The sequence below is a fragment of the Pinus tabuliformis genome, chromosome 9, assembly GCF_031772625.1.
Source record: "Pinus tabuliformis cultivar Carrire ecotype Pingquan chromosome 9, CPIR1, whole genome shotgun sequence".
Classification (NCBI taxonomy): domain Eukaryota; kingdom Viridiplantae; phylum Streptophyta; class Pinopsida; order Pinales; family Pinaceae; genus Pinus; species Pinus tabuliformis.
Window position 1 is genome coordinate 1,347,112,676 of NC_142307.1, and position 25,179 is coordinate 1,347,137,854.

The following is a 25,179-nucleotide window of genomic DNA, read 5'->3' on the forward strand; positions in this document are numbered from 1 at the left end:
GATCATTATCATTATCGGTGATTTCTCTTGCATCTGTTAACAACTTACATCATCGGCTAGTAATAAAATTGTGTCTTCCCATGTTTGACTTCAGATCACATATTCACATGGTTAGACTCGTACTTGAGCAAACAATTGAACGAGAGAGAAGACCCCAAATCTAGCTTCATCCATCTGGGTTGTGATTTCAGGAGTACTAAATCATATGTACAATGGCTTTGCATTGATGGTCATTCCAATCATGGGTCTATATCTGTAGACGACTATTTATGTACATGTAATGAAAGTTTATAATTTGAGCATGGGTATGCCTTCCCTAAGAAATTCATGTAAAAATAAAAAATCATTATATATGTATTGTAATTGATACAGATCACCTTCCACTTTGATACCTCCTCATCACATCGTAAAGCGTTTCATTCGACATTGGCGTTTTTCTGACTTCATGCTTTAAGGGGCAGTCGTTACAGATCCATTTGGGCACATCAATCCCACCATCCAGATCAGTGTTTTAGGGCTCATCAAACCCTAATTTCAATTGCTACATGCCCTAAACAAGTCACCCCTTTGAATGCCTCCTTCCCAGACAGTTTCATGACTTGAAGACATCCAGAAATAGCCTCTAGAAGGACCAGCGCAGGTAGGCCCATGTAAGGGTGCGCTGCAGAGAAGTTAAGTCAATGACAGGGTGCTCGCAGAGCACTTAGGCTTCCTTTCACCTGCGATGGGCGAGTTTGAGCGAAATTCACATAGGGTTTGGGGAATATTCTTATCTTTTGGAGTCATCTAGAAGGTTCCCTCACTTATCAACTCCTATGAGCTCGAAAATGGATGAGGAATGAGTTAAGATGCATCCTATCCTCTCATCCCTTCCTCCATGGAACTAATTCTAAGTATGTAAGGCCATTCAATTCCACCATTTATGACAAAACCTCATTCATCTTCCTATAAATTGACCACTCATCTAAGTGATCAGGGGTTGGATTATGTTGAATTGTAAGGAGATAATGCTGCTATGAGATTTGGCTTTGAAGCAAGTATTGTAATGCTACAAGTTTGTCATGCTTTTGATGTGATGTGGATGGGATCCAAGCTGGAGGAATGGCTTTGAATCAGACACAAATGGTTGTAATTCCTTCTTCTATTCAATAAAGTGTTTGAACCTTTCTCCCATATGTTTGTATTGTTTTATAATGCTTATATGTGTGAAATGTATCTGATTCCATTCACTTATATTCAATAGATCTTTTGCTTTGATCGATTCTTTGTTTTTTGTTGTGTTTACAGGTACTTCTCAAGCGTATTAAGTACGGGAAGGAGCGACGGGATCGATACAAAGGAGATGAGAGGAAAGCGGAAGTACAAGTAGGTCTTCTCATCTTCTCATCTTATCTATTGCTTAAAGGAAAAGACTAAAACACTTTATATTGTTGTTCTAGATATGGCTACTTATCTAGGGAATTAGTATTTATCTGTAGATACCAAATTCTCCAAAAAGGTATGACTAAGGGTTTTACAAGTCAATGGTTTGATCATCTCTCCTTTGTTATGTTGGAAAACCAAACACTCTATGACAAACATTTTAACATGAGTTTTATGACCTTCCCACAAATCAAAATTAGAAAAACAAAAAGGTGATTGATTTTATGATAACTTTCTAGAAATTTATTGTGTCCACCTATAACAACACATAGTTCTAAAAGGATCCTTGGTTTCATTTAGGATATTTTTTTAAAACATATATGATATTTATATTAGAGAAAACATTATCCACATAAATTCATAGGATGCATTATGGTCATGTTATAATTGTTGAATGAGATCCTATGTAGTTTGATTTTGTTTCCATTCAATATTTGTTTCTTCCAACCAATCAACTTGTTAAATGGAAATAGCACAAAGGCCTCAATACTCTTTTTCCTTGAAAATTCATTGACCACCGCATTCTCTTTTCCTTTTTTAGATACTTTCAAAATCATAACCTAACATGTTGGTGGATTGTTTTTGTTGCTCTTTTGAAGACCACTGTTGTTTCACAAGTTCCAAAAAACCATCATGTTTCAATAATTTTGTTAGAATAGTTGTTATTTAACCATAATTCTTCACAAACTTGAATAACATGTCAATCCTAAGAATCCCCTAATATTACTTAGGGTTGCGGGAATTAGTCATTCCATCATAAATTCATTTTTGTTAAGGTCGACCTTGATGCACTCATAGGATACAATATGCTCAAAATACTCTTTCTCATGAAGTCCACAAATACATTTGGAAGGAATCACTTATAGTTGTGGTTTTATGAACCTATCAACATGTTGAACATGCTTGTCCCAATATTTGTTGTAAATTATAATATCTTCAAAAAGTTACCAACATAGTTTTTTTTAGGAAGTGCTTCAAAATAAAATTTATTAAGTTATGAAATGTAGAAGATGCACTAGTGAGCCCAAAAGGCGTGTCTTCTTCTATCATTCTAATATAATGATATCCACAATGAAGGCCATTCTTAGTAAATAATATTGATTCTTACGGTTCAACAAATCATTCATTAATGACTATTGGAAATTAGATATGTGCGACAATAAAATCATTCACATGCATAAGAAGCGAATGCTAAGAGTGTACACTCAATAAGCTCCTGCATGTGAAATTCTATTCAATCCTTCACGTGTGTCTTTCTATTGTACGATAGGTCCCTTTATATGACAATAGTTCACTATGACAACCATGTCATATTCATATATATATATATATATATATATATATATACATTCCATTGGATTTGAGACTCATTACAATTTTGTCCTATAAAAATATTTTCCTCTTTATGAGAGAAATATAGTAGTTGTCTACCGTTTACAAAAATGTCCAGTAAAATAGTTTCTTCATGTCCCACTTTCAGAGTTTCTCATATTACATCCAAAAATATCATTACAAAAATAAGATATTTTTGATAGGAAAAATATAAACATCAATAAGCCAATTTTATGATTTTAGAAAAAAAATATTACTTAGACCCAAGGTTCAAGCAAATATTTTTGTTGTTGACATTCTTTATTTTTTGTGATTTCAAATGTGCCTCCATCCATATCCAATGAATCCTTTGACAAGGAATCTTGTCTTCATAGACATGAATAAAGGAGATATCCTATGAGATGGAAATTTGAACTAGTAATTTAAGAGGAAAAAGTTTAGCATATTGGTTTATAGCAAGACCAATATTTGCATAGAAATATATGGAGGTTGTAGGAGAAATATTGAGAATTCCACGTACTCCTCCTAGCGAGGGGGTCCCTTGTGCTACCCTATTAAAGAATGCCTAAGGAATGTCCATTTGTATTTTAGAAATAGGAGGATTTTGTGAATGTGAAATTATTTATTTTCAAGGGATATTTTATGCAACGGTTAAGCTTTGTATAGAAATATTGGTTGTTGAAGTAGCTTTATCATCAAATATGGGTTGATTTCTTTCCAGCCACATACCCCAAGCCACAATAAGGGAAAGGGCCTTGAGGTGGGATTTTTTTTATACGCGAACTAAAGAGAAAGGCATTCATCATTGCTTGAGGCATTCCAATGATATGAGCTTCCTTCCATTTTGTTAAATGTCTTTCCAAATAGCAAGGGTGGAAGGACAATTGATGAAAAGATGGTTAATATTTTCCAAATTCATGAAGCAAAGATGGAAAATCCCAAGACCATGGAAGGGTCATTTTTGGAGGTTATCCGAAGTGTTGGATTTGTTATGAAGTAGTAGCCACATGAAAAGTTTTTCCTTTGGTGGAAATTATAATTTCTAGAGATTTTTACTCTACCAGGGTGGCTCTCTTAAGGCATCCTCCATTACCAAGTTCATATATGTGAATTCAGGAGTGTAGAAACCATATGGAGTATGAGTCCAACTCATCATATATTCATATTCATATAATGTCACATGACAAAATATGAGAGCTTTGATGTATATGTTCCACTTATTTGCAAGTTCCTCTCCTAGCCCAAGGCCTTCAAAAGAATCATAATTTTGCTAACCTCCCATATAGTTGAAGATAAAAAATTGATTGAGGGTGTATATTCCATTTGCATTTATCTTTTAGAGTAGGGGGAAGGTATAATATTTTCCTATTGGCATCCCATTTCCAACTTTCCAACATTTTAAATATATTTTCTACTTAAAGGGAAATCTTCGATGATGGATTTCTATATTATTGGACCATTGTTTATCATTTTCCTAGAAGATTAGATCCATTCAATAGACAAAGTAGGTTACATATATTTTTGAATAATGACCTCCACCTATAGACCTAAACTTGGATTAGCTTCCAAACCCCTTTTTTGTAGTTCTTTGAAGAATCAAAGGAGGTTTCGTAGACCCTACCCCTCAGTCTTTGGGAATGGCAATGTTGTGCTAAGTCATGATTGCAAATACTATTTTCCCCTCTTGACCCACCTGAAGGAAACAAGAAGTTTTATGTTTTATTTCATGTAAGATCTCTATTGGAATCTTGGCTAGATAGGCCTAGTATATCGGGATGAGCTCTATGAATTTTTTTCATAAAGTGATCCTTTTTTCCCTAGAGAGCCACTTATTGCACCAAATTTTGATTCAATTCTCAATCTTTTCTAGTAGCTAGTTCCAATCTTCTTCTTTTTCATTGTTAGGCTTGAACATGAACTCCATGTATTTTAAGTTATGTGAGACATCCTACACTTGGGAGTCAAAGATAGTTCCAATATGTTATTTTATTTTCATTCACATCCCACAACAATATAAAGTGGAATTTTCCATGTTTATAAGCATGCTTGTTGCGGTTATAAAAGTGTCTAATAGGTTCTTTAAGTTTTGAAGATGCTCTATTTTTCCATCTAAAAATATAAGTTGTCTACAAAAACAAGATGGGTTAAAGAACAAAATCTATAGATATACCTGCCCTTGAATGTAATTCTTTTTAGCATTTTTAATGATTCTTCATAGGCATCCTACCACTAAAGTAAAGAACAGGGGGGATATGGGGCATCCCTGATGGAGGACTCACTCCACGTTGAAGAAAGGGGGAATGATCCATTGATCATAAGAGAAAAGGAAGAGGTGCTAGCACAATTTAATATGCAACTGATAAAAGAGTGCTAGGACCTCGGGTGTATGAGGAGGAGTTTAATGTAAAGTCATCTTACTCACTCAAAATATTTGGAGAGACCTACTTTAAACATGACAACTTTTTTGCCTTCTTGTGTGTATTTAGTGGAGTCTTTCCTCGATAAGACCAATGTCTTCATAAATCTATCCTCTAGCTAGGAACCCAAATTGCTCTGGGGAGATGTGATTTGATAAGGTATCTTTCAACCTATATGCTATAAGTTTTCAAATGATTTTATAGATGGAATTACACAAGGATATAAGTCAGAATTGATCAAAACATTTTGGATGGTCAGATTTAGGAATTAGAGCTATAAAAGTAATGTTGAAGGGGGCCATAATTTTCCCTATTATGCAAGAGAATTCCATAAATCTCAATAGATTTTCTATGAGTATTTCATAACACTATAAGTTGAATTCAATGGGAATACATTTTGGACCTGGGCCCTTCCCTTTTTAGAAGCTATGTGGAACTTGTTCAAGCTCTAGTTTAGTTATTTATTCCATTAAATTAGCATTTTCCTCCTAGTTTACAAACCTATAGAAGAGGCTTGCAACTTTCAAAATATAGTCTATGTTGGCTCTTTGTTCTTGATGGAAAATTTTCTTGAAGTGTCTACATCCCTCTTGAGACAAATTGTGGAAATATGTGATTTTGGATCCATCTGGTCTCCTAATTTCCCGTATGGTATTTATATATTTTATGTGGCTATTAAAGTACTTTGTGTTCTCATCCCTTGTCTTGAGCCAAAGGGCTTTGCTCTCCCAATGCCACTCTTTTTCCTTATCAAGGAGGATTTTTTTTCTTTGAGATTCCAAGGATTTTAAATGGTCCTAATGTTATTATGTCCACAACTCGGGCAATTTATCCAAGGGAGAGGAAAGGGATTTTTCTATGTCAACCAATCCTTGGGAGTATTTGGCCTTGTTTCTCTTAGCCTAGAGTAGGTTGGAATTTTTGGCATATTTAAGGTTATTTTGAAACTATAGTGGAGCAGAGTCTTTGGGGATTCAAAGGAAAAAGGTCTCTAGACTTGTTTTCAAATGTCATGCAAGGAGGGATACCCAAACCAATATGGATTGAGTTTGAAAGGGATATGAGGTTTTGTGGAAGACAACACTAACTCCAAAAGGATCTGGTTGTGGTATGAATCACCTCAACTGATAACCATTGATGAATATTTAGGTTTTGTTCAATCAGGTTTTCCACAATCAAGAAGATATCCACGTGTTTAAATAATTTGGCATGTCCCACTTGTTGGTCCAAGTAGGGAGGATTTTAGGAGGAATGAAATAAATTAGTCCCACAATGTTTATATGATCTACAAGAAAGTCCGAGAGGGGATCCAGAGTAGACAAGGGTCCCAATTTGTTTTGACTTTCCCAATATAAAATTTAAATCACCTCCCAAGATCATCGTGTTAGGTTGGGCGACCTAGAGAAGATTAAACAAATTCTCCCAAAAAGTATTCCTATAAATATAAGGGCCATCTATGTTATAATATAGCAAAGTTTTGTCTAAGTCAAATAATTCCAAAATAATCCTTGATCAAAATGACCAGGCCAAGAGGAAGTGGATGTAAAGAATGTTCCATCTTGTGATGATGTTCCCCGAATGGCCAAATGCGTATTGAGAGATGAAATACCAAGTGGGATGAGATTACCAAGGAGAGATTCCACTTTTTCTCCATCCATCATTAAATATTATAGAAAGATTAATTGGGGATGGTGAATTTAAACCAAACATTTTAGGGCCAAGTTATTGGAGGAATTAGTCAATCCCTTGGAGTTGAATGATAATAGTATCATTTGGAATGAGGTAGTGGGATATAGATCTAAGGGCACCAAGAACAATGTGTTGTTTCCATAATTGAAATTTTTGAATTACCTTGTAGCTAAGCATGGGAGAGATTAGATTTTAAACCTTGAGAGGGTAGATTATGATCCCTATGACTCTAAAAACCTTAGAACAAAACATGAATCTGGAATAAAATCCTTAAATGAGGCAAAGTATTGAGATGATAAGGATTTGGAGAGGGAATGAAGATTGTAGGGTAGGGCAGGGGAGGGGTGGGCAGTAGGCTTGATAGGTGTCTTGGAACATAAGGAAACATCCACAATTGGGAAGGGGAAGGGTAATGGAGGGGTGGGAGATTCAATGGAGAAGAGGGCTGAGGTAATAGGAAGAGAAAGGGCCATAAAGGAAGAGAAATATTTTGAGGGTGGGGAGAAGAAAGAGAGGGGAGTATAGGGAAAAAGCCAACAATTTTAGGGAGGTGTACATATTGATAAACAAGACACAAAAAAAGGGGGAGGGGGGATGCATACCTTGGGGGAATATTCCCATAAAGTGTTTGGCTAGAGAGTAGTTACATCCTCTTGAGGAGAAAATAGGGAAGGCGTAGGAACCTTCGAAGGCTGAGATTTAGAGTCACCCACCGGAGTGATATTTGAATTTTCCACTTGAGTGTCTAAAGATGGCTTGCGTGAATCCTGAATCTACGGGGAGGAGTATGGTGGAGAAACTGATAAGAAATATTTTGTATGAACCCATTTTTTCTATGATTTTCCCATGGGAAAATCCTTGCTCATATTGTTGTATGTGTGACAACAACCACATTTGAAGGGGATCCCTTCATAGTCCACACTTTTTCAATGCACCAGGTCTCCTGAGTTCATAGAGATTGAGTCTAGAAATCCATAAGTTAGATTTAGACCCACAAAAAATTGATCTATCCCCTAATAGCCAATGTGTTGAAATGAGAGATCAAATTCATAAAAAAACCCCAATTTATTACCTATTTTCTTGAAATATCCAAAGCTAAAAGACAAGTGGAAATCTTGGAAACTTTACACAAATTGACATAATGGATAGATTTTCAATATGGGTGTCGAATCTAAAAGAACATTTTTTCATGAGTAGAGCTTGAGAGCCCTAGGACCAGTGACCTCAAAGGATCCTATTGCATCCTCAACTTATTTTTTGATCCACCCTATCCTACCTTTTGCTTAGTATAGACAAGAAGGTGAATAAGCTAGTAGGGGGAGAAAATTAGCCTTTGTTCACTTGTGAATAACAAAAATTGACATTATCTTGTTGGTGAAGCTACCTACAATAGTGGAGGCATCCATTTTGTGATTTTCATTGATCTAAATATCTTTTCTCAAAGTTAAACTGTGCTCTTCAACCTTGATTTTGATGCATTTTTTATTAAGTTTTAGGGTATCACCACTATCTAGAACTGCTTGGGGAATGTGTTGGGGGTTGTTTTTCTAGCCGTTATGCATACTGAGAGTCAAAATATTGGTTATAAAACTAGAGTAGTGATCCTAAAAGTGATAGGGGAGGTAAGTCAATGAGGAGAATAAGGCAAGTTCTGGTCAAGCACGGAATTCCCACAATGAAAACAAAAAAAGGAGCCAAATCGGTTATGGATGCGTAGCTTAGTGGATTTAGGGTGAAATCATGGTGAGTAGGTTGCTTGACCAAGGATTTTTTCAGGCTGTAAGATCTCGTGAGGCGACAAAGCACATAATCAAATAATGTACCATTGAAAATCCCTACGAAGGTTGAAAATATGTGAGGGCCTAGGATGTAGGTTTTAACCCCGTATAGAAATTACCTGCATATGAATTCTAAAACACAAAAAATAAACAATGCGAGAGCATAAAACATAAAACACATATACACAGAGATTTTCCCCTGGATCCCAAAACCGGGACTACCAACTTGATTTTTATTTATATTCCTTTCAATGTTACAATACATATTTATACATGTCGAAGCATCCAATACCATGGACCGAAAACCATCGCGTCCAAAGCCATGGACCGAAAACCATTGCGTCTAAAACCATGTGCGAAAATCATGCACAAAACCATAGGTAGGTCCGCCCAACCTAATATAGGGTCCAAGAAAAAATTCTCGGGGTGCTGCCCCGGACCCCGTAGAGGGGGGCTATCTGCCCCCTCAAACCCCCCTGTGACCCCCCCGTTGCGCAATCAGCGCAACAAAGGGGGGGCTCCGCCCCCCCTCTAACCCCCCGATTCACTACATGGGCTAGTCGTGGAAAGAATAACACAATCCAACATTCTCCCACTTGTTGTTTTCTTCCCACATGGGGCCACAAGAGAGCTTAGTCATTTATCCAACCCTGCAATGCCCATTGTTTCTCTACACCAAGAGAACTTCTCAGATCTCACAGATTTTGTCAATGCATATGCAGTATTCTTCAAAGTGTCCACCTTTACCAGCAACACCTTTTTGTCTTCTATCATATCCCTCACAAAGTGACACTGAACATCAATGTGCTTTGTCTTTGAATGGTAAGCACGGTTCTTTGCCAAGAAAATTGCACTTTGGCTGTCACAATCTATCCTTATAGCTCCTTGTCCTAACTCCATACTTGAACACAATCTCTGCAACCACACTGCTTCCTTGCTTGCATGAGTGGCTACCATGTACTCTGCCTCTGTAGTTGATAGTGCCACTACAGCTTGTTTCTCACTCATCCAACTGACTACACCTCCAAATAGGTTAAACACATACCCACTTGTAGATCTTCTTTGATCCAGATCTCCAGCCCAGTCCGCATCAAGAAAGCCACGGATATCCAAAACTCTGTAGAATCCTGGTCTTCCTTGGTAGCACAAACCATAATCACTAGTGCCACGCAAATACCTGAAAACCTACTTCACTGATGTCCAATGCTCCTTCCCTAGTTTTGACATAAACCTGCTCAATACTCCCACTGCATGTGAAATGTTTGGTCTAGTACAGACCATCAAATACATCAGGCTACCGACTGCACTTGCATATGGAACACGGGACATATACTCTTCCTCTTCTTGTGTCTTGGGACACTGTTCAGCAGATAACTTTACACCTACAGGAATAGGAACCTTCACCGGTTTACTATCCTGCATATTAAACCTCTGCAATATTGTCTCAACATACTTCCTCTGGTTTAACCAGAGCTTGCTCTTTGCCCGATCTCTTTTAATTTCCATGCCCAAAATATAGTTTGCAGCAACAAGATCTTTCATGTCGAATTTGGAGGACAATTGGATCTTCAAATCCTGGATAATTTCCTTGTCATTTCTAACCAGCAACATATCATCCACATATAAGACCAGATAAATAACACAGTCACCAATTAATTTGAAATACACACAGTGATCTGATTTGCTTCTGGTGAAGCCAAGTCCCGATATAAATGTATCAAATTTCTGATACCACATCCTTGGTGACTGTTTTAACCCATACAAAGACTTTTTTAACCTGCATACTAGTTCTTTCTTACCCTTCACCACAAAGCCTTCAGGTTGCTTCATGTAGATTTCCTCTTCCAGATCCCCGTGAAGAAATGTTGTCTTCACATCCATCTGTTCTACCTCAAAATAAAAAGCAGCAACAACAGATAAAAGTAATCTAATAGAAGTTACCTTGGCAACAAGAGAAAAAAATCTCCAAAATCAATTCTCGGCACTTGAGAATAACCTTTTGCTACCAACCGAGCTTTGTATTTCTCCACTTTTCCTTCTGCATTTGTCTTCTTCTTAAACACCCATTTGCTGCCAATGGGTTTCCTTCCAGCCGGCAACTCCACCAGATCCCAAGCCTCATTTTTGTGCAAAGATGCCATTTCATCAACCATGGCCTCTTTCCAGAGTTTGCTATCCTCTGAATCTACTACTTCCTTCACAGTTCTGGATCATCATCAATAATAGATAAAGAAAAATTTGAACAGAAAGCAAATGGACTATACCTTTTTGGCTACCTTCTTTATTGAACTGATCTTCTCACACCTGGAGTTTGTGGCTCTTCATCTTCTGATTCCTCCTCTACTGTAGAGTCTGATTCTTCCTCCTTTAGCTCAAACTCTATCTTCTCAGATTCCTTTGGTTGGACTTCATGTTTAATAACATCTTTCACCTCTTTGAACACCACATCTCGGTTGTACACAGCCTTCCTTGTTACTGGGTTCCAAAGCTTATAACCCTTTGAACCATCCTTATACCCAATAAAGATGCACTTTTCAGATTTACTATCCAACTTGGTTCGTTTATCCTTTGGAACATGTACATATGCATCACATCCAAATACCCTCAGATGTGAAAGAGAGGGTTTCTTACTAGTCCATACCTCTTGTGGAGTCTTATCCTCCAACGCTGATGAAGGTGTTCTATTGACCAGGTAACATGTTGTCTCCACTTCCTCTACCCAGAATTCATGTCCTAACCCGACACCACTGAGCATGCTTCTTGCCCTTTCCATCAACGTCTTGTTCATTCTTTCTGCAACTCCATTTTTCTGAGGTGTATATGGAGTAGTCCTATGTCATGCTATACTGCACTTCTTACACAATTCTTCAAATTCCTTACTGCAAAACTCTCCACCGTTATCTGTCCTCAACACCTTTATCTTCTTCTTTGTCTGGTTTTCCACCAAAGCCTTAAATTCTTTAAACCTGTAAAAGACTTCAGATTTCTTCTTAAGGAAATATATCCATGTATTCCTTAAGAAGTCATCTATAAATGATACAAGGTACACAAACTTACCCAGTGATGGAACCTTCACACGTCCAAACACATCATTGTGCACAAGTTCTAATATTTGTTTCACCCTCTTACCACCCGAGAGGAAACTCACCCGATTTTGCTTCCCATATACACAATTTTCACAGAAATCAAAATCCAGAGAGCTATTACTCATACCTTCTACCATACCTTTACCATGAAGTATTCAAAGGCCCTTCTCTCCAATATGTCCAAGCCTTTGATGCCATAGCATGGTCTTCTCTCCAGAGACCACTAGATTTTCTGCTTCACTTTCAGGAACCACAAAACTATTGCACCCATCAACAACAATGCTACCTTGCAGCTTGTACAAAGTTCCAATCAGAACTCCCCGCATCAATACTGGTGCTCCCCAAACCATCTTGCAGGTACCCTTCTCAAACACTGTTTTTACACTTGCATCATCCATCTTGCTTACAGAAATTAGATTTCTGGCCAATGTAGGAATATGTAGAACACCCAGAAGTGTTCTAACCATTCCACCTTGCAACTTCAACTTTACTTTTCCGCGACCAATGATTCCTATCATCCCCTAAGAAGACATCACCACCATTGTATTTCTCATACTCGCAGAACCACTCTCTATGGGGAGTGAAGTGAAAGGATGCACCTGAGTCAATCAACCATGCCTCATGATCTACATGTGTACTTGAAGAAGCCAAGTACACATCCCCACCTTCATCTGAGGTGGTTTTCGCCTCTGCAGAAAGAGCATCATCAGATCCCTTTCCTTTATCAGGAGCTTTAGATTTACAGTCCCTTTTGTAGTGCCCTTCCTTTCCGCATTTCCAGCACACCACCTTTACAAGTTTTCCTGGAGATTTAGATCTCCCTCTAGATTTAGATCTCCCACTCGATGGCTTATTTTTGTTTCTGTTCTGGGACCGTCCTTGTACAGACAAGGCATCACCATTCTCGCTCTCCATATTTTTCCGTCTCATCTCCTCTATTAGCAAGGATGAGACTATTTCATCAAACTGCAAGGCAATTGCATTGTTACTTATTGCAATAACTAGACTATCCCACGAATCTGGTAGAGAACAAAACAAACTAATGCACTTACCTTCATCTAAAATTTTGACATCAACAGACGATAACTGACTTACCACAGTATTAAATGCATTCAGATGCTCTGTCACTAAGTCTCCATCTTTCATCCTCGGGTTATACATCTTTTTCTATAGGAACAATTTATTCACCAGAGACTTAGATTGGTACAAAGTCCCTAACTTGTCCCACAAAGCCTTCGCCATAGCTTCCCCTAATACATTCAGCAATACTGAACCTGAGACACATAATCGTATTGTGCTTTTTGCCTTCCGATCCAACTTCTTCCATTCTTCATCAGAGAGTTCCCTTGGTTTAGTACCCAGATTTACCGCGACCCACCGATCTTTATCCACCAACAGATCCTCCATCTTGAGTTTCCACAACTCAAAACTCTGACCATTAAGTTTCTCAATCTCTATCTTTCCAATGCTCTCCATCTTCTTTCACCACTAGAATCGATCCCACAGATCTCCCACTAAACGGGGTCTACCACAGGCTCGAGCGAAACCCCTTAGCAACAAAGGCGTCCCCTTGAAGCCAAAACTGCTCTGATACCAAATGTAGGTTTTAACCCCATACAGAAATTACGTGAATACGAATTCTAAAACACAGAAAATAAACAATGCGAGAGCATAACACATAAAACACATATACACAGAGATTTTCCCCTGGATCCGAAAACCGAGACTCCCAGCTTGATTTTTCATTATATTCCTTTCAATGTTACAATACATATTTATACATGCCGAAGCATCCAATACCATGGACCGAAAACCATTGCGTCCAAAACCATGGACCGAAAACAATCGTGTCCAAAACCATGTGCAAAAATCATGCACAAAACCATAGGTAGGTCTGCCCAACTCGCCCCCCTCAAACCCCCCTGTGACCCCCCTGCTGTGCAATCGGCGCAACAAAGGGGGGGCGCCGCCCCCCCTCTAACCCCCCGGTTCACTACGTAGGCTAGTGGTGGAAAGAATAACACAACCCAACATAGGATGCCTAGATCTGGGTTCCTTCGAGAGGATCCACTATGTAATCCTCAATCTCAACCTCCATTTTTGGTAGGCGTGGTAAGATCAGGATGAGGGAAGTTTCTTTGTTTCCATATGTAGTACTAGATTAACCTAGATTGGCAAGGCTCATGGCCCTGCTACATAAAGACATCTACCTTAATCATCCTATTTCATCCAACAAGACACCTATGACACTAGACTGGAAAAATAATTTATTCATCGATATCATGATTTGACACTATTGACATGAATTGAATACACTAAAGCCATTTTCGTCGTTAGTGACAAATTAGTGAGTTACAATTTCAAATGACCAAATTTATAAACAATTTAAAGGTGAATTCCAAAGGAAATTAATAAATAATTTTTAAAGTTCATGCATTTTTTACCCCATAACTAAAAATTCCCACACATTTATAGACCCTTCTAACTAATTATCAAGGCTACCACCGATTCCATAACAACTTCCAACTTGCTCCAAGTAACATATCAACTACTCACCAAATGACTTTACTTCTTGTTGTCATTGTGGACATATTTCAATTTAAACAAAGACCGCATAATGACACTATCTTTCATGGTTGCAAGATAAGTAAAGAAACACAAAACAATAAGCTTGCAAGTGGATTTTGGTATATGAGAGAGATGATTGATACCATGAATTAACTTCACTCGTTTTAGAGTATTCCTCCTTAAACATTGCAACTCGAGAGAATATATAAATGATCAAAAAGGTTATTTGTGTTGTTTCATTTTTCATTTTTAGATGAAGTGGAAAAAATTATGCTTCCAAAGCATTGATCGATGACTAGAATCCTCAAAGTTGTAGAGTATTCAAGTTTCAAAATATCATGGAAAATAGTTGGCCTAATTTTGGGTCAAAACACTAATAATTTTATATTGTAAACCATGACATAGATAGGGATGTAAATGATTCATTTATTTATCTCTCATCTTTGTCACCTAACATGACAATGGATTGATGCCATTCCCTTTTCACATAACCAATGCACTTGCACAAAGTAGAGAATTAATGGCAACTACTAATACATAAAAGGAAGAGCACGCTTCAATCAAAAGTAGTGACACTAAATTTAATAATATTAAAGAACATATTCAAAACCAAAAAGGACCTCAAATTGATTGACTAATGATAATATAAAAAGCAATTTATATTTCAAAAAGAAAAAAATAGAAAATTTCAAAAATATAATGTTAAACTTGAAAAACCTTAAGATGTCTAGGGACACTACGTCCTATTCCAGGTGTTTCTGGGAAAACTAGTATTCCTAAAGAATGCTAGCCCTCTAGGTTTGGAAGCTACCCTAGAAACAACAGTTTAAAGCAATTCAACGATTTCTTCTATGTGTAACAGATAAGAGAAAGATAATGGAACCAACCTGGAACTTCCGCTTAATCCCTTGCTTGATCTCTCTCCCCTTTGACAGAGCCTGCAACTCCTCCCCATACTTAACACGCTTGGAGAGTACCTGCACAAGTACAACAACAAAGAACCGTCAAAGCATCGTGATCTATTACAACATAAACATTACAGAATCAGATATATAATGAACAAATGATAGCATTCACAAATGATAACATTCACAATTGCACAATCATATGGAAGAAAACTTGAAGAACTTTATTAATAGAAGGGAGAATTACAACCCAATTGTCTGATCTAGCATCATCCTCCCAGCTTCAATCCTTATTCACCTCATGAAATAGCAAGATCACTCCAACAATACAATGCTCTTTCCTCAATTACAAACTATCAGTACTTCCTTGCAATTCACAATATTCCAGCCTCCAAATCTCTTAGATGAGGGATCCATTTATAGATGTGTGCAAGGGTGTGAGTCATCCATGGGGTTTGATTAGTTTCATTCCACTTGTTACAATGGGTTCCACAAGAGAAGGGATTGGAGATTTCTTAGATCCCTTATTCATCCTTGGGCGAATTCAGAGAGGCAAGTGGCATAGGAGAAAGTTTTGGAAGATTTCATGAATAGTCAATTGACAAATGTCCCGGACATTTGTCCATCCTCGCCCATCGCACCCTATAGAAGGCCTAAACAGTATGCATCGCACCCAGGCAGTGTACCACTCAGTATGCATCGCACTTTGCTAGTGGAGCAATCAGTGTGGTTCAATTTAGGCAATTTCTGGATGGTTTCTCAGATGGAACTTTTGGGGAATGATGTATTTAGATGAATATGCTCCTTTAGGGTATGAAACAACTCTTTTAGGGGTTGATGAGCCCTAATACATCGACATATAAGTTTGGGGTTGATGTGCCCAAATATGTCTATAACACCAGGAGGATTCCTACCTCTCGAGCCTAATCACATTAGGAAAATATTAATTTATTAACATGTACAAACTCTACCCCCCCTATTTTTAGCCTATGATCTCTTACGAGAAAGTATGACCTTAACCATAAGGTCCACTCAAGTTGTACACTTTCTTTAGACTTTCATCTACAGTTTTACACAAACCTACAAACAACTTCATAAAAGCCATGCACCAAATCCATAAACAACAACAAAGGTATAAATGTAGTGGTATGCTAAAATTACCAAGAGAAATTAACAAAGAGAGATAAATTTACCAGCAACAAAAAACACACATAAACACAATGTTATCCTGGAAAACCCCAATATGGGGAAAGTCAACGAACACAATATTCTATTAGTGTCCCTTGGCCAAACTCGACCAAGTGATCCTGCATCGCTCACATCCCTAGAACAATCTAATGAAGTATTCCCAATCCATTTAAAGACTTAATTACATGTAATCCATGAGCACAAAATAATGGGCAACCAAAATAATGTGTCCAAAACTAGCATTGTTTGACCGAACCACATTGACTCTTTAACCGAGTCAATTTTTGCCTAACAATCCCTCCTTAAACCTTCACTTCAAGTTTCTTTTCAAAAAATTCATCCAAACTAATCAAGTGAGCCAACAACACTCACCTATAGGCCCTAAAACCCTCAATATTTATATCCAAGGTATCTGATAATTCAACATGCCCCTTATCACCTAGTATAACTCCCAACTTTATCATTAATTTATGAGGTGTACACATTCTTTTCCAGGGCTTACAGTCATATGCCCATTTACATGCATTTAAACATTATTTTAAATCCATCATATTTTATTTTTAAATTATTATTTTTTCTCTCTTGGCACTTATGTTGCTATCCTCTCGAATTGGCACACTCAATGCTCTCCTCACCCGTGTAAAACCACGTTTTGTGAATCCACAATAAATCATCTCATTGAATCATTTTTCAAACACTTTTCCTGCATCCTTGGCATAAATTACCTGGTCATATGCTTCCTTTGGTGTTGCATTCTCAACCAACAACCGTGGCAATATCCACTAGGGAGGGTAGAATCTCCACTATGTGCTTTTTTTTCAATCAACCATTTCTACGGAAAAATTCACACAATTATTCTACTCATAGCTTTAAGAATTAGAGATCATCAATGTACTCGTCATGTAGGTGAATTTCCTCTTTATGTAAATTTCTAGCACTGCAATAATTATCGATGATTATCCTCTTGACTAACAAACTCTTCATGGATCCATGATTAAACCACTCTCCTTGGAGAGTTTGGGTTAACCTAGCTCTGATTCCATGTTAAAATTATTAACATAAATTAATTGAGATAGATAAATTTACCGGAAACAAAAAAACACACAGAAACATAATGTTTATCCTGGAAAACCCCAAACCATGAAAAACTACGGAAAACAATCTTCTATTAGTGTCACTTGGAAAAATCTATCAAAAAATGACCAAGTGATCCTTCACCACTCACATCACTTTCACATTACAATGAAGTATTCCAAAATATTTTAAAGGATTCATTACATGAAATCCATGGGCACAAAATCATTGGCAACCAAAGCCATGTACCTAAAACCACCATTGTTTGATCGAGCAACATTGGCTCTTTCATTGAGTTAAGTTTTACATAACACAATAGTATTATGGACCACCTCAAAAAACCTTATTCACACATAATCGACCTCACAACTTCTCAATTTGTTGGTTCAAGGCACAAAAGGATGGTTCTCGAAGGACAATACCTGCTCACAAGGGAAACTTTGTATTTGGAATTCAAGTGATTTGCTTCCATGTTAGGTACATAGTAAAAGAGTAAAGGTTGTTAGGTCAACAATGGTGGTTTAGGAACCAACTATTGGTAGCTCATGGTATTAAGTCGGTGGTATTACATGTAGCTAAAGCCTTTAAATTTATGTCATTTACTCAAATGTGATACATCCACTAAGAAATAGTTGGATCTTTTATTATGTCATCAACATTTTTATAGTCTCCACACTACTTTTTCCATTCCCTCACAATGAACCAAAGACAATTAACAATGGAGTCATCATGCCTTTAAATAGGCTATATTACATTAAAATACCATGGGAAAAACCATGGGATATGAAACCTACAACTGTAAACTGCCACTGGAAAATTGACTTACCGTAGGGTAACACTAACATTTCATGCTATATATTTTGCCTTGAAATTAACATAGTTATTTAAATATTTGCGACAATATATCGTTATTTAGTTAATGCATCAAGTTCCTAATAGTTTTCAAATCCCATGATTGAATCACATAAACTCTAGATTTGCAGTTGATATGATACTTAGACTTTGATGTTAAGATTGCTTTAGATTATACAGAAATTTACAAAAATGATAGATATAAATAGGTATCATTGATTCGAATTTGACCAGACCAACATAGATCTATTTAGGGGTAGACCATTTAACTATTTTTATAATAACAAAGGTGTTCCATATTCTAGACAATGGCTTGAATTTTCATGTTCTTGTTTTGTTTGGCATAAAATCTTCAAAATGTGATACTTTTCATAGTAGCGAAGCTATCAATCACTAGCATGCCTGTGGGATGTGGGTCCAGTTAAGTTTGAATATAGGCCACATCCTTATCATCTTGATGTTGTAGGACTTTACACTTATTAACAACCCTACAGGTAATCAAGTATAGTTCCACACAACATATAAAGAAAATTTCTTGAGTGCAACTGCTGAAGGAAACTAATATGGAGAAATTGTGATCAACTGAATGATTTGGTCATCATCCTTGCTTCTTTCTCATAAATTTTATTGCATGGTTTTTTCTTTAACAATGATCATGCTTATTGTGATTATAGATTTCACAATTTTGATGGAAAATAATGAATTCAAACCAAGTTTGACTTCACTCCTATCAATCAAATTTTTATAATATTCCAGAGTCTCTAATTGATTTACAGTTAGGTTCCAAAACTCACTTCTACACAAATTTTCTCAAAGAAAACTTTCACACACATATAATCCTTATCATGTTTTGCATGTAATATTCTAAATACTCAGTCACAAATACACACTTTGGTTCTAATCACTTTGGTATACCCAACACATTATTTGTATACACTTCCAAGTTTGAGACTCCAAGCACACCCCGACATGTTCTCTCTCTACACTCCAACCACACCTAGGGTATTCTCTATAAACACTCTCTCAAAATGTGAGGATCCAATATAATCACCATGATAAGTTTTTGAAGTGCTACACAAGTGACTATGAACTGGAAGGTATATTCATGCACAAGTGAGGTCATATGACCTAATATAACTTTTTTCCTTCAATGGTTGTTGGGTCCCTATAATACTAGTGATTACCCCATTACTATTGTAGTTATACCCCTTATTTATATTTTTGTGCCCCTATTACCCCCATATTGTTATTTATGTGCCCCATAGAATCCCTCTATTGTTATTTTTGTGGCTTTATATTATTATTGTTAGGTCGGCTGGATTATATTGTGACTCCTTAGACTCCTATATATAGAAAGGAGGTTTTGTCATTTGTATCATCCAAGAATTGTTCATTTATGTAATGTAAAGGAGGTTGCCTCCTCGAAGAGGCTGAATTCTAAGGCGTTGATCTTTCTTTTCTATCTTTTCTTGAGCTGGTTTCATAACATTTGGTATCAGAGCTTTGGATTCTAGGGTTTCGCTGCTCCAAACAGGTCATCGTGGCATTTTTGCTATAAATTTTTTTCTGTGACGTTTCAGAAGTCGCAAAAAAAACCCATTTGAGAAGAAATCGCGCTGAACCTTGGGTCCGAATTTCAGAGCTTTTCGCGCGATATTTGCGGAGATATGATCTGAGGAAGTTGGTATTTTTGCAGACTCCTGAATTACATTCAAAATAGGTGACCTGGGGAAAATCGTCATAACTTTCTCTCTGGGGATCGGATTGAAGTTTCGTAAGAATTTGAGAAAGAGGACGGACTGTAGTTTCTTGTGGGTGTTTTTTAGATCCAAAGGTCGAAACAGTGACTCGCGGCACGTCATACAAGTTAGCTCTACTGAACTAGTCTATAATCAAGTCACTGTGGGAGATTTCTCATAACTCTTCCTTGAAGAATCCAATTTGGGTCAGACTTGTGGCATTGGAAAGAGAACACAGAGAGCTACTACAGGTCACAAGTTCAGAACTAGATGATTGGAAAGTACAGAGATACATCAGAGGCAATATCAAGCTCCTACAAAGTGAAAAAAGGTGTGTAGATTTTTTTAAATTTTTGCTTAAGCTTGGTTTGAAAATTTATTTTGAAGGAATTCAAAGGGCATAGTAGAGCATTATTATCGGTAACTGATGCCCCGAGGAAAGAAAATGCAAACACCTAGTAAGGAACCTGAAAGCTCTAGCATGACTCATGAAGAAGAGGAAGAAATGCTACATGATATATCAAAATTACAAGAACAAGTGCAACAAATGTCACGCTCATAAAAGTTAACAGATGCTAAGATAAATGGCGTGGAAGCTAAGATAAATGGCGTGGAAGCTAAGATGAATGGCATGGAAGCTAAGATGGACAATTTGAAGATAGATTTGAACACAAATTTGAAGACAGGCATGGCAGATTTGAAGACAGATTTGATTAATTTTCTACAAGAAATACTTACTAATGGTGAAAAGGTAGTAAAGGAAACTCATGATGAGAACAAAAGAAATGTTAATCATGATTCCATAGACGCTAATGTTGGATCGAAGAATCACCACATTCCAAAAATCGATATGAGGAAGTTTGATGGCAAGGATCCCGCCACATGGATATTACAGATGGAGCAATTCTTCGATCTCAATAATGTGCAAAACACACAAAAGGTACGTATGGCAACTTTATATTTGGAACCAAATCAGTTTGTATGGTATCAATGGCTTTGTTCTCGTAAACAATTTATCACTTGGGCAATTTTTATGGAAGAATTGATAGCACATTATGAGGATACAAAAAGCAACACTTTTTTTAGCCAATTGATAAGTCTCAAACAAAAAGGTTCAATAATGGAGCACATTGAGGAGTTCCAAAAATTGAACATAAGGGTAAAAGATATTCCAGAGGAGCATAGGATTGATGTGTTCATAGGGTCTTTAAAGGATAATATCCAACATGATGTGCGCCTTTGGGAACCTGATTCATTAGAGAAGGCATTCAGGTTAGCAAGAAAAATGGAAAGCAAAATTATGGCAACTAGGAAGCATACCATTCACAACTATAAAGACAGAAGTGTTGTTGCCCATAGTCTTCCACAACCTACAAGGTTGACACCACAACAATTGGAAGAAAAAAGAGCAAAAGGGCTTTGTTACAATTGTGATAGCAAATACACAAAAGGTCATAAGTGTGCTGAGAAGAAATTATTCTACATAGATTGTGAAGAGGAAGAAGAAAATGAGCAAGAAAGGTCAAAAGAAGAGGACATATTCCAGGAACAAAGCCTAGATGAAGAACAAATAAATCCGACCATATCTTGTAATGCATTGGCAGGAATTACCACTCCTCAAACCATCAAGATAGAAGGACAAATCAAGAAGAAAAAGGTAATAGTGTTGATTGATTCAGGAAGCACCCACAATTTTATTCATTGTAGGGTAGCAAAAGAATTGAATTGCTTCCTATATCCAGCACCAGAGTGTCAAGTGATGATTGCAAATGGAGGAACAATAAATTGTTCTGGAAAGTGCCATAATATCAAGCTATCCATGGGAGAATATGTATTGACTAGCCCAATGCTTTCCATTCCAATGGGAGGTGCTGATGTTGTACTAGGAGTCCAATGGGTACAATAGCTTTTAATTTTCAAGAACTTTTCATGAAATTTTCTGTGGAAGGAAAGGAAGTTTAATTAAGGGTATTGCAGGGAAACTAGGAAAGATAATCAGCTCTAATGGCATGACAAATCTTCTAAAAAAGGAGAAAAGAGGTGTAATTGCACAATTATGTTCGCTAGATGTTTCCACATTGGAATCATCTATTTCTCCAGATCTCCAAAAAGTCCTGGACAATCATTCCAAGGTATTTGAGACTCCCAAAGGTCTCCCACCTATGCGTGATCATGATCATGCTATTCATCTGATTCCAGGAAGTGTTCCTCCAAACATCAGGCCGTACAGATATCCATATGTCCAAAAAAGTGAAATTGAACGTATGGTTGCAGAAATTCTAGAGGCTGGTATAATTCAACCGAGTCAAAGTTCTTTCTCAGCTCCAGTAGTATTGGTGCACAAGAAGGATGGATCATGGCGCATGTGTCCAGATTATAGGGAGCTCAACAAGCCCACTATTAAAGATAAGTTCCCCATTCCTGTCATTGATGAATTACTGGATGAATTGCATGGATCAATTTACTTCACCAAGTTGGATCTTCGTTCGGGATATCATCAAATCAGAATGAAGATCGAAGACATTCCGAAAACGGCATTTAGAACTCATGAGGGTCATTATGAATTTTTGGTCATGCCTTTTGGCCTTACCAATGCACCTTCAACATTTCAAGGTTTGATGAATTCAATTTTCAAACCATTCCTTAGAAAATTTGTGTTGGTATTTTTTGATGATATACTAATCTACAGCAAGTCTTGGAAGGATCATGTTGAACATGTTGACAAGGTGCTACAACTATTGGAGGAGAAACAATTATATGCAAAAAGATCCAAATGTTTCTTTGGAGTCCAGGAGGTGGAATATTTGGGTCATATTGTATCTCATGAAGGAGTTAAGGTAGACCCTAGCAAAATTAAAGCCATTAAGGAATGGAAAATCCCCACATCCATAAAGCATCTGCGAGGATTTCTTGGGTTGACAGGGTATTATCGCAAGTTCGTTAAGAATTATGGGAGAATAGCAGCACCTCTAACAACATTATTGAAGAAAGATTCATTTTCATGGACTGTGGAAGCAACAAAGGCCTTTAAACATCTTAAAGAGGCAATGTGCCAAGCACCGGTCTTAGCTACACCGGACTTCACAAAAACCTTTATTGTGGAATGTGATGCTTCAGGAAATGGAATTGGTGTTGTTCTAATGCAAGATGAAAGACCCATTGCTTTTGAAAGTCGTCCAATCAAGGGAAAGTTTTTAAGCAAAGCTATTTATGAGAAGGAAATGTTGGCAATACTCCATGCACTTAAGAAATGGCGACCCTACCTAATGGGAAGACACTTCAAGGTAAAAACGGATCATGATAGCCTTAAATACTTTTTAGAACAAAGATTATCCTCTAAAGAGCAACAAAAGTGGGTCACAAAGATGTTGGGTTATGACTTTGAAATCATCTACAAAAAAGGGAAGCAAAATATGGTGGCAGATGCACTCTCAAGAAAGGATGAGGATATGGAAGCATTGTTGTGTGCCATTTCTATTATCCAACCAGATTGGATAAACGAAGCAAAGGAGGAATGGAAGAATGATGAAGAAGTGTGGGCACTTATTCGGAAGCTACAACAAGATTCCAGTACTTATGATACATTTAGCTGGAAAAATGATTCGTTATGGTACAAAGATCGCTTATACCTCTGTAAGAATTCCCAGCTAAAACAAAATATTCTTATGGAATTGCACACTTCTCCCTTAGGAGGGCACTCAGGATTTTTAAAAACTTACCACAGGGTTAAGAAGGAATTTTTTTGGGATGGCCTTAAATCAGATATTCAAAAGTTTGTGGCGGAATGTTTGGTTTGCCAACAAAATAAAGTTGAAACAATTAAGACACCGGGTCTATTACAACCTTTATCTATTCCAAGCCAACGTTGGGAGGAGGTTTCAATGGATTTTATCACAGGTTTACCCAAGTCTGAGGGAAAGAGTGTCATCATGGTGGTAGTTGACAGACTTACCAAGTATGCACACTTTTGTGCATTATCACATCCATTTAAAGCCAGTACAGTTTCTACTGCATTTATGGAAACAGTTCAAAAGCTACATGGAAACCCAAAGATTATTGTAAGTGACAGAGATCCCATTTTCACTGGAAATTTTTGGACAGAATTATTTTCTTGTCTTGGTACTCAGTTAGCTCATAGCTCATCTTATCATCCTCAATCTGATGGGCAAACTGAGATAGTAAACAAATGTTTGGAAGGATATCTTCGTTGCTTTGTATCTGATAAACAGACACAATGGGTCAAATGGTTGCCTCTAGCTGAATGGTAGTATAACATTTCCTTCCATACAGCAACAAAAATGACCCCATTTATGGCACTTTATGGGTACCAACCACCATCAATCACATCATATTTAAGAGAAAATTCTAAGGTTCAGGCAGTGGAACATCACATCGAACATCAACAACAAGTCCTCCAACTCTTAAAGGATAACCTCGTGTTGGCACAAAATAGAATGAAACAACAAGCAGATCAACATCGCAGTGAAAGAAGTTTTGATGTAGGTGATTGGGTATTCCTACGGCTACAACCATATAAGCAAATGTCCCTAAAGCAAGCTATGAAGGATAATAAATTATCACCAAAGTATTATGGTCCGTACAAGGTGTTGGAAAAGATTGGTACTATGGCATACAAATTGGAGCTTCCTGCAGCTTCTCGATTGCACCCAGTTTTCCATGTTTCATGTTTAAAGAAGGTTATAGGCAACAAGCTCCCAGTTCAAACAATATTTCTAGAACTTGACGAGGAAGGAAAAATTATATTGGAACCGGAAGCAGTCACAAAAACAAGAACTCGACAGCTACGAAATCGATCAATTTCAGAGTATCTTATCAAGTGGAAGAACTTATCCGCTGAAGATTCCACATGGGAGGATGAGAATTTTATGCAGAAGTATCCAGAACTGCTCAAGCGTTGAGGACAACACTTTTTTAAGGAGAGGGGCATGTTGGGCCCCTATAATACTAGTGATTACCCCATTACTATTGTAGTTATACCCCTTATTTATATTGTTGTGCCCCTATTACCCCCATATTGTTATTTTTGTGCCCCACAGAATCCCTCTATTGTTATTTTTGTGGCTTTATATTATTATTGTTAGGTCGGCTGGATTATATTGTGACTCCTT

The 25,179-nt window shown here is 37.2% G+C and overlaps 1 protein-coding gene across 1 annotated transcript in view; it reads left to right on the forward strand.

Moving 5' to 3' along the window:
• LOC149153497 (uncharacterized) overlaps positions 1 to 25,179 on the forward strand; it is a 746,732-nt gene that overhangs the window by 633,808 nt on the left and 87,745 nt on the right. The window contains exon 18 of the mRNA XM_089440790.1: positions 1,288 to 1,365. Coding sequence (XP_089296916.1) covers positions 1,288 to 1,365 — 78 coding nt within the window. The remainder of the gene's footprint in view (positions 1 to 1,287; positions 1,366 to 25,179) is intronic.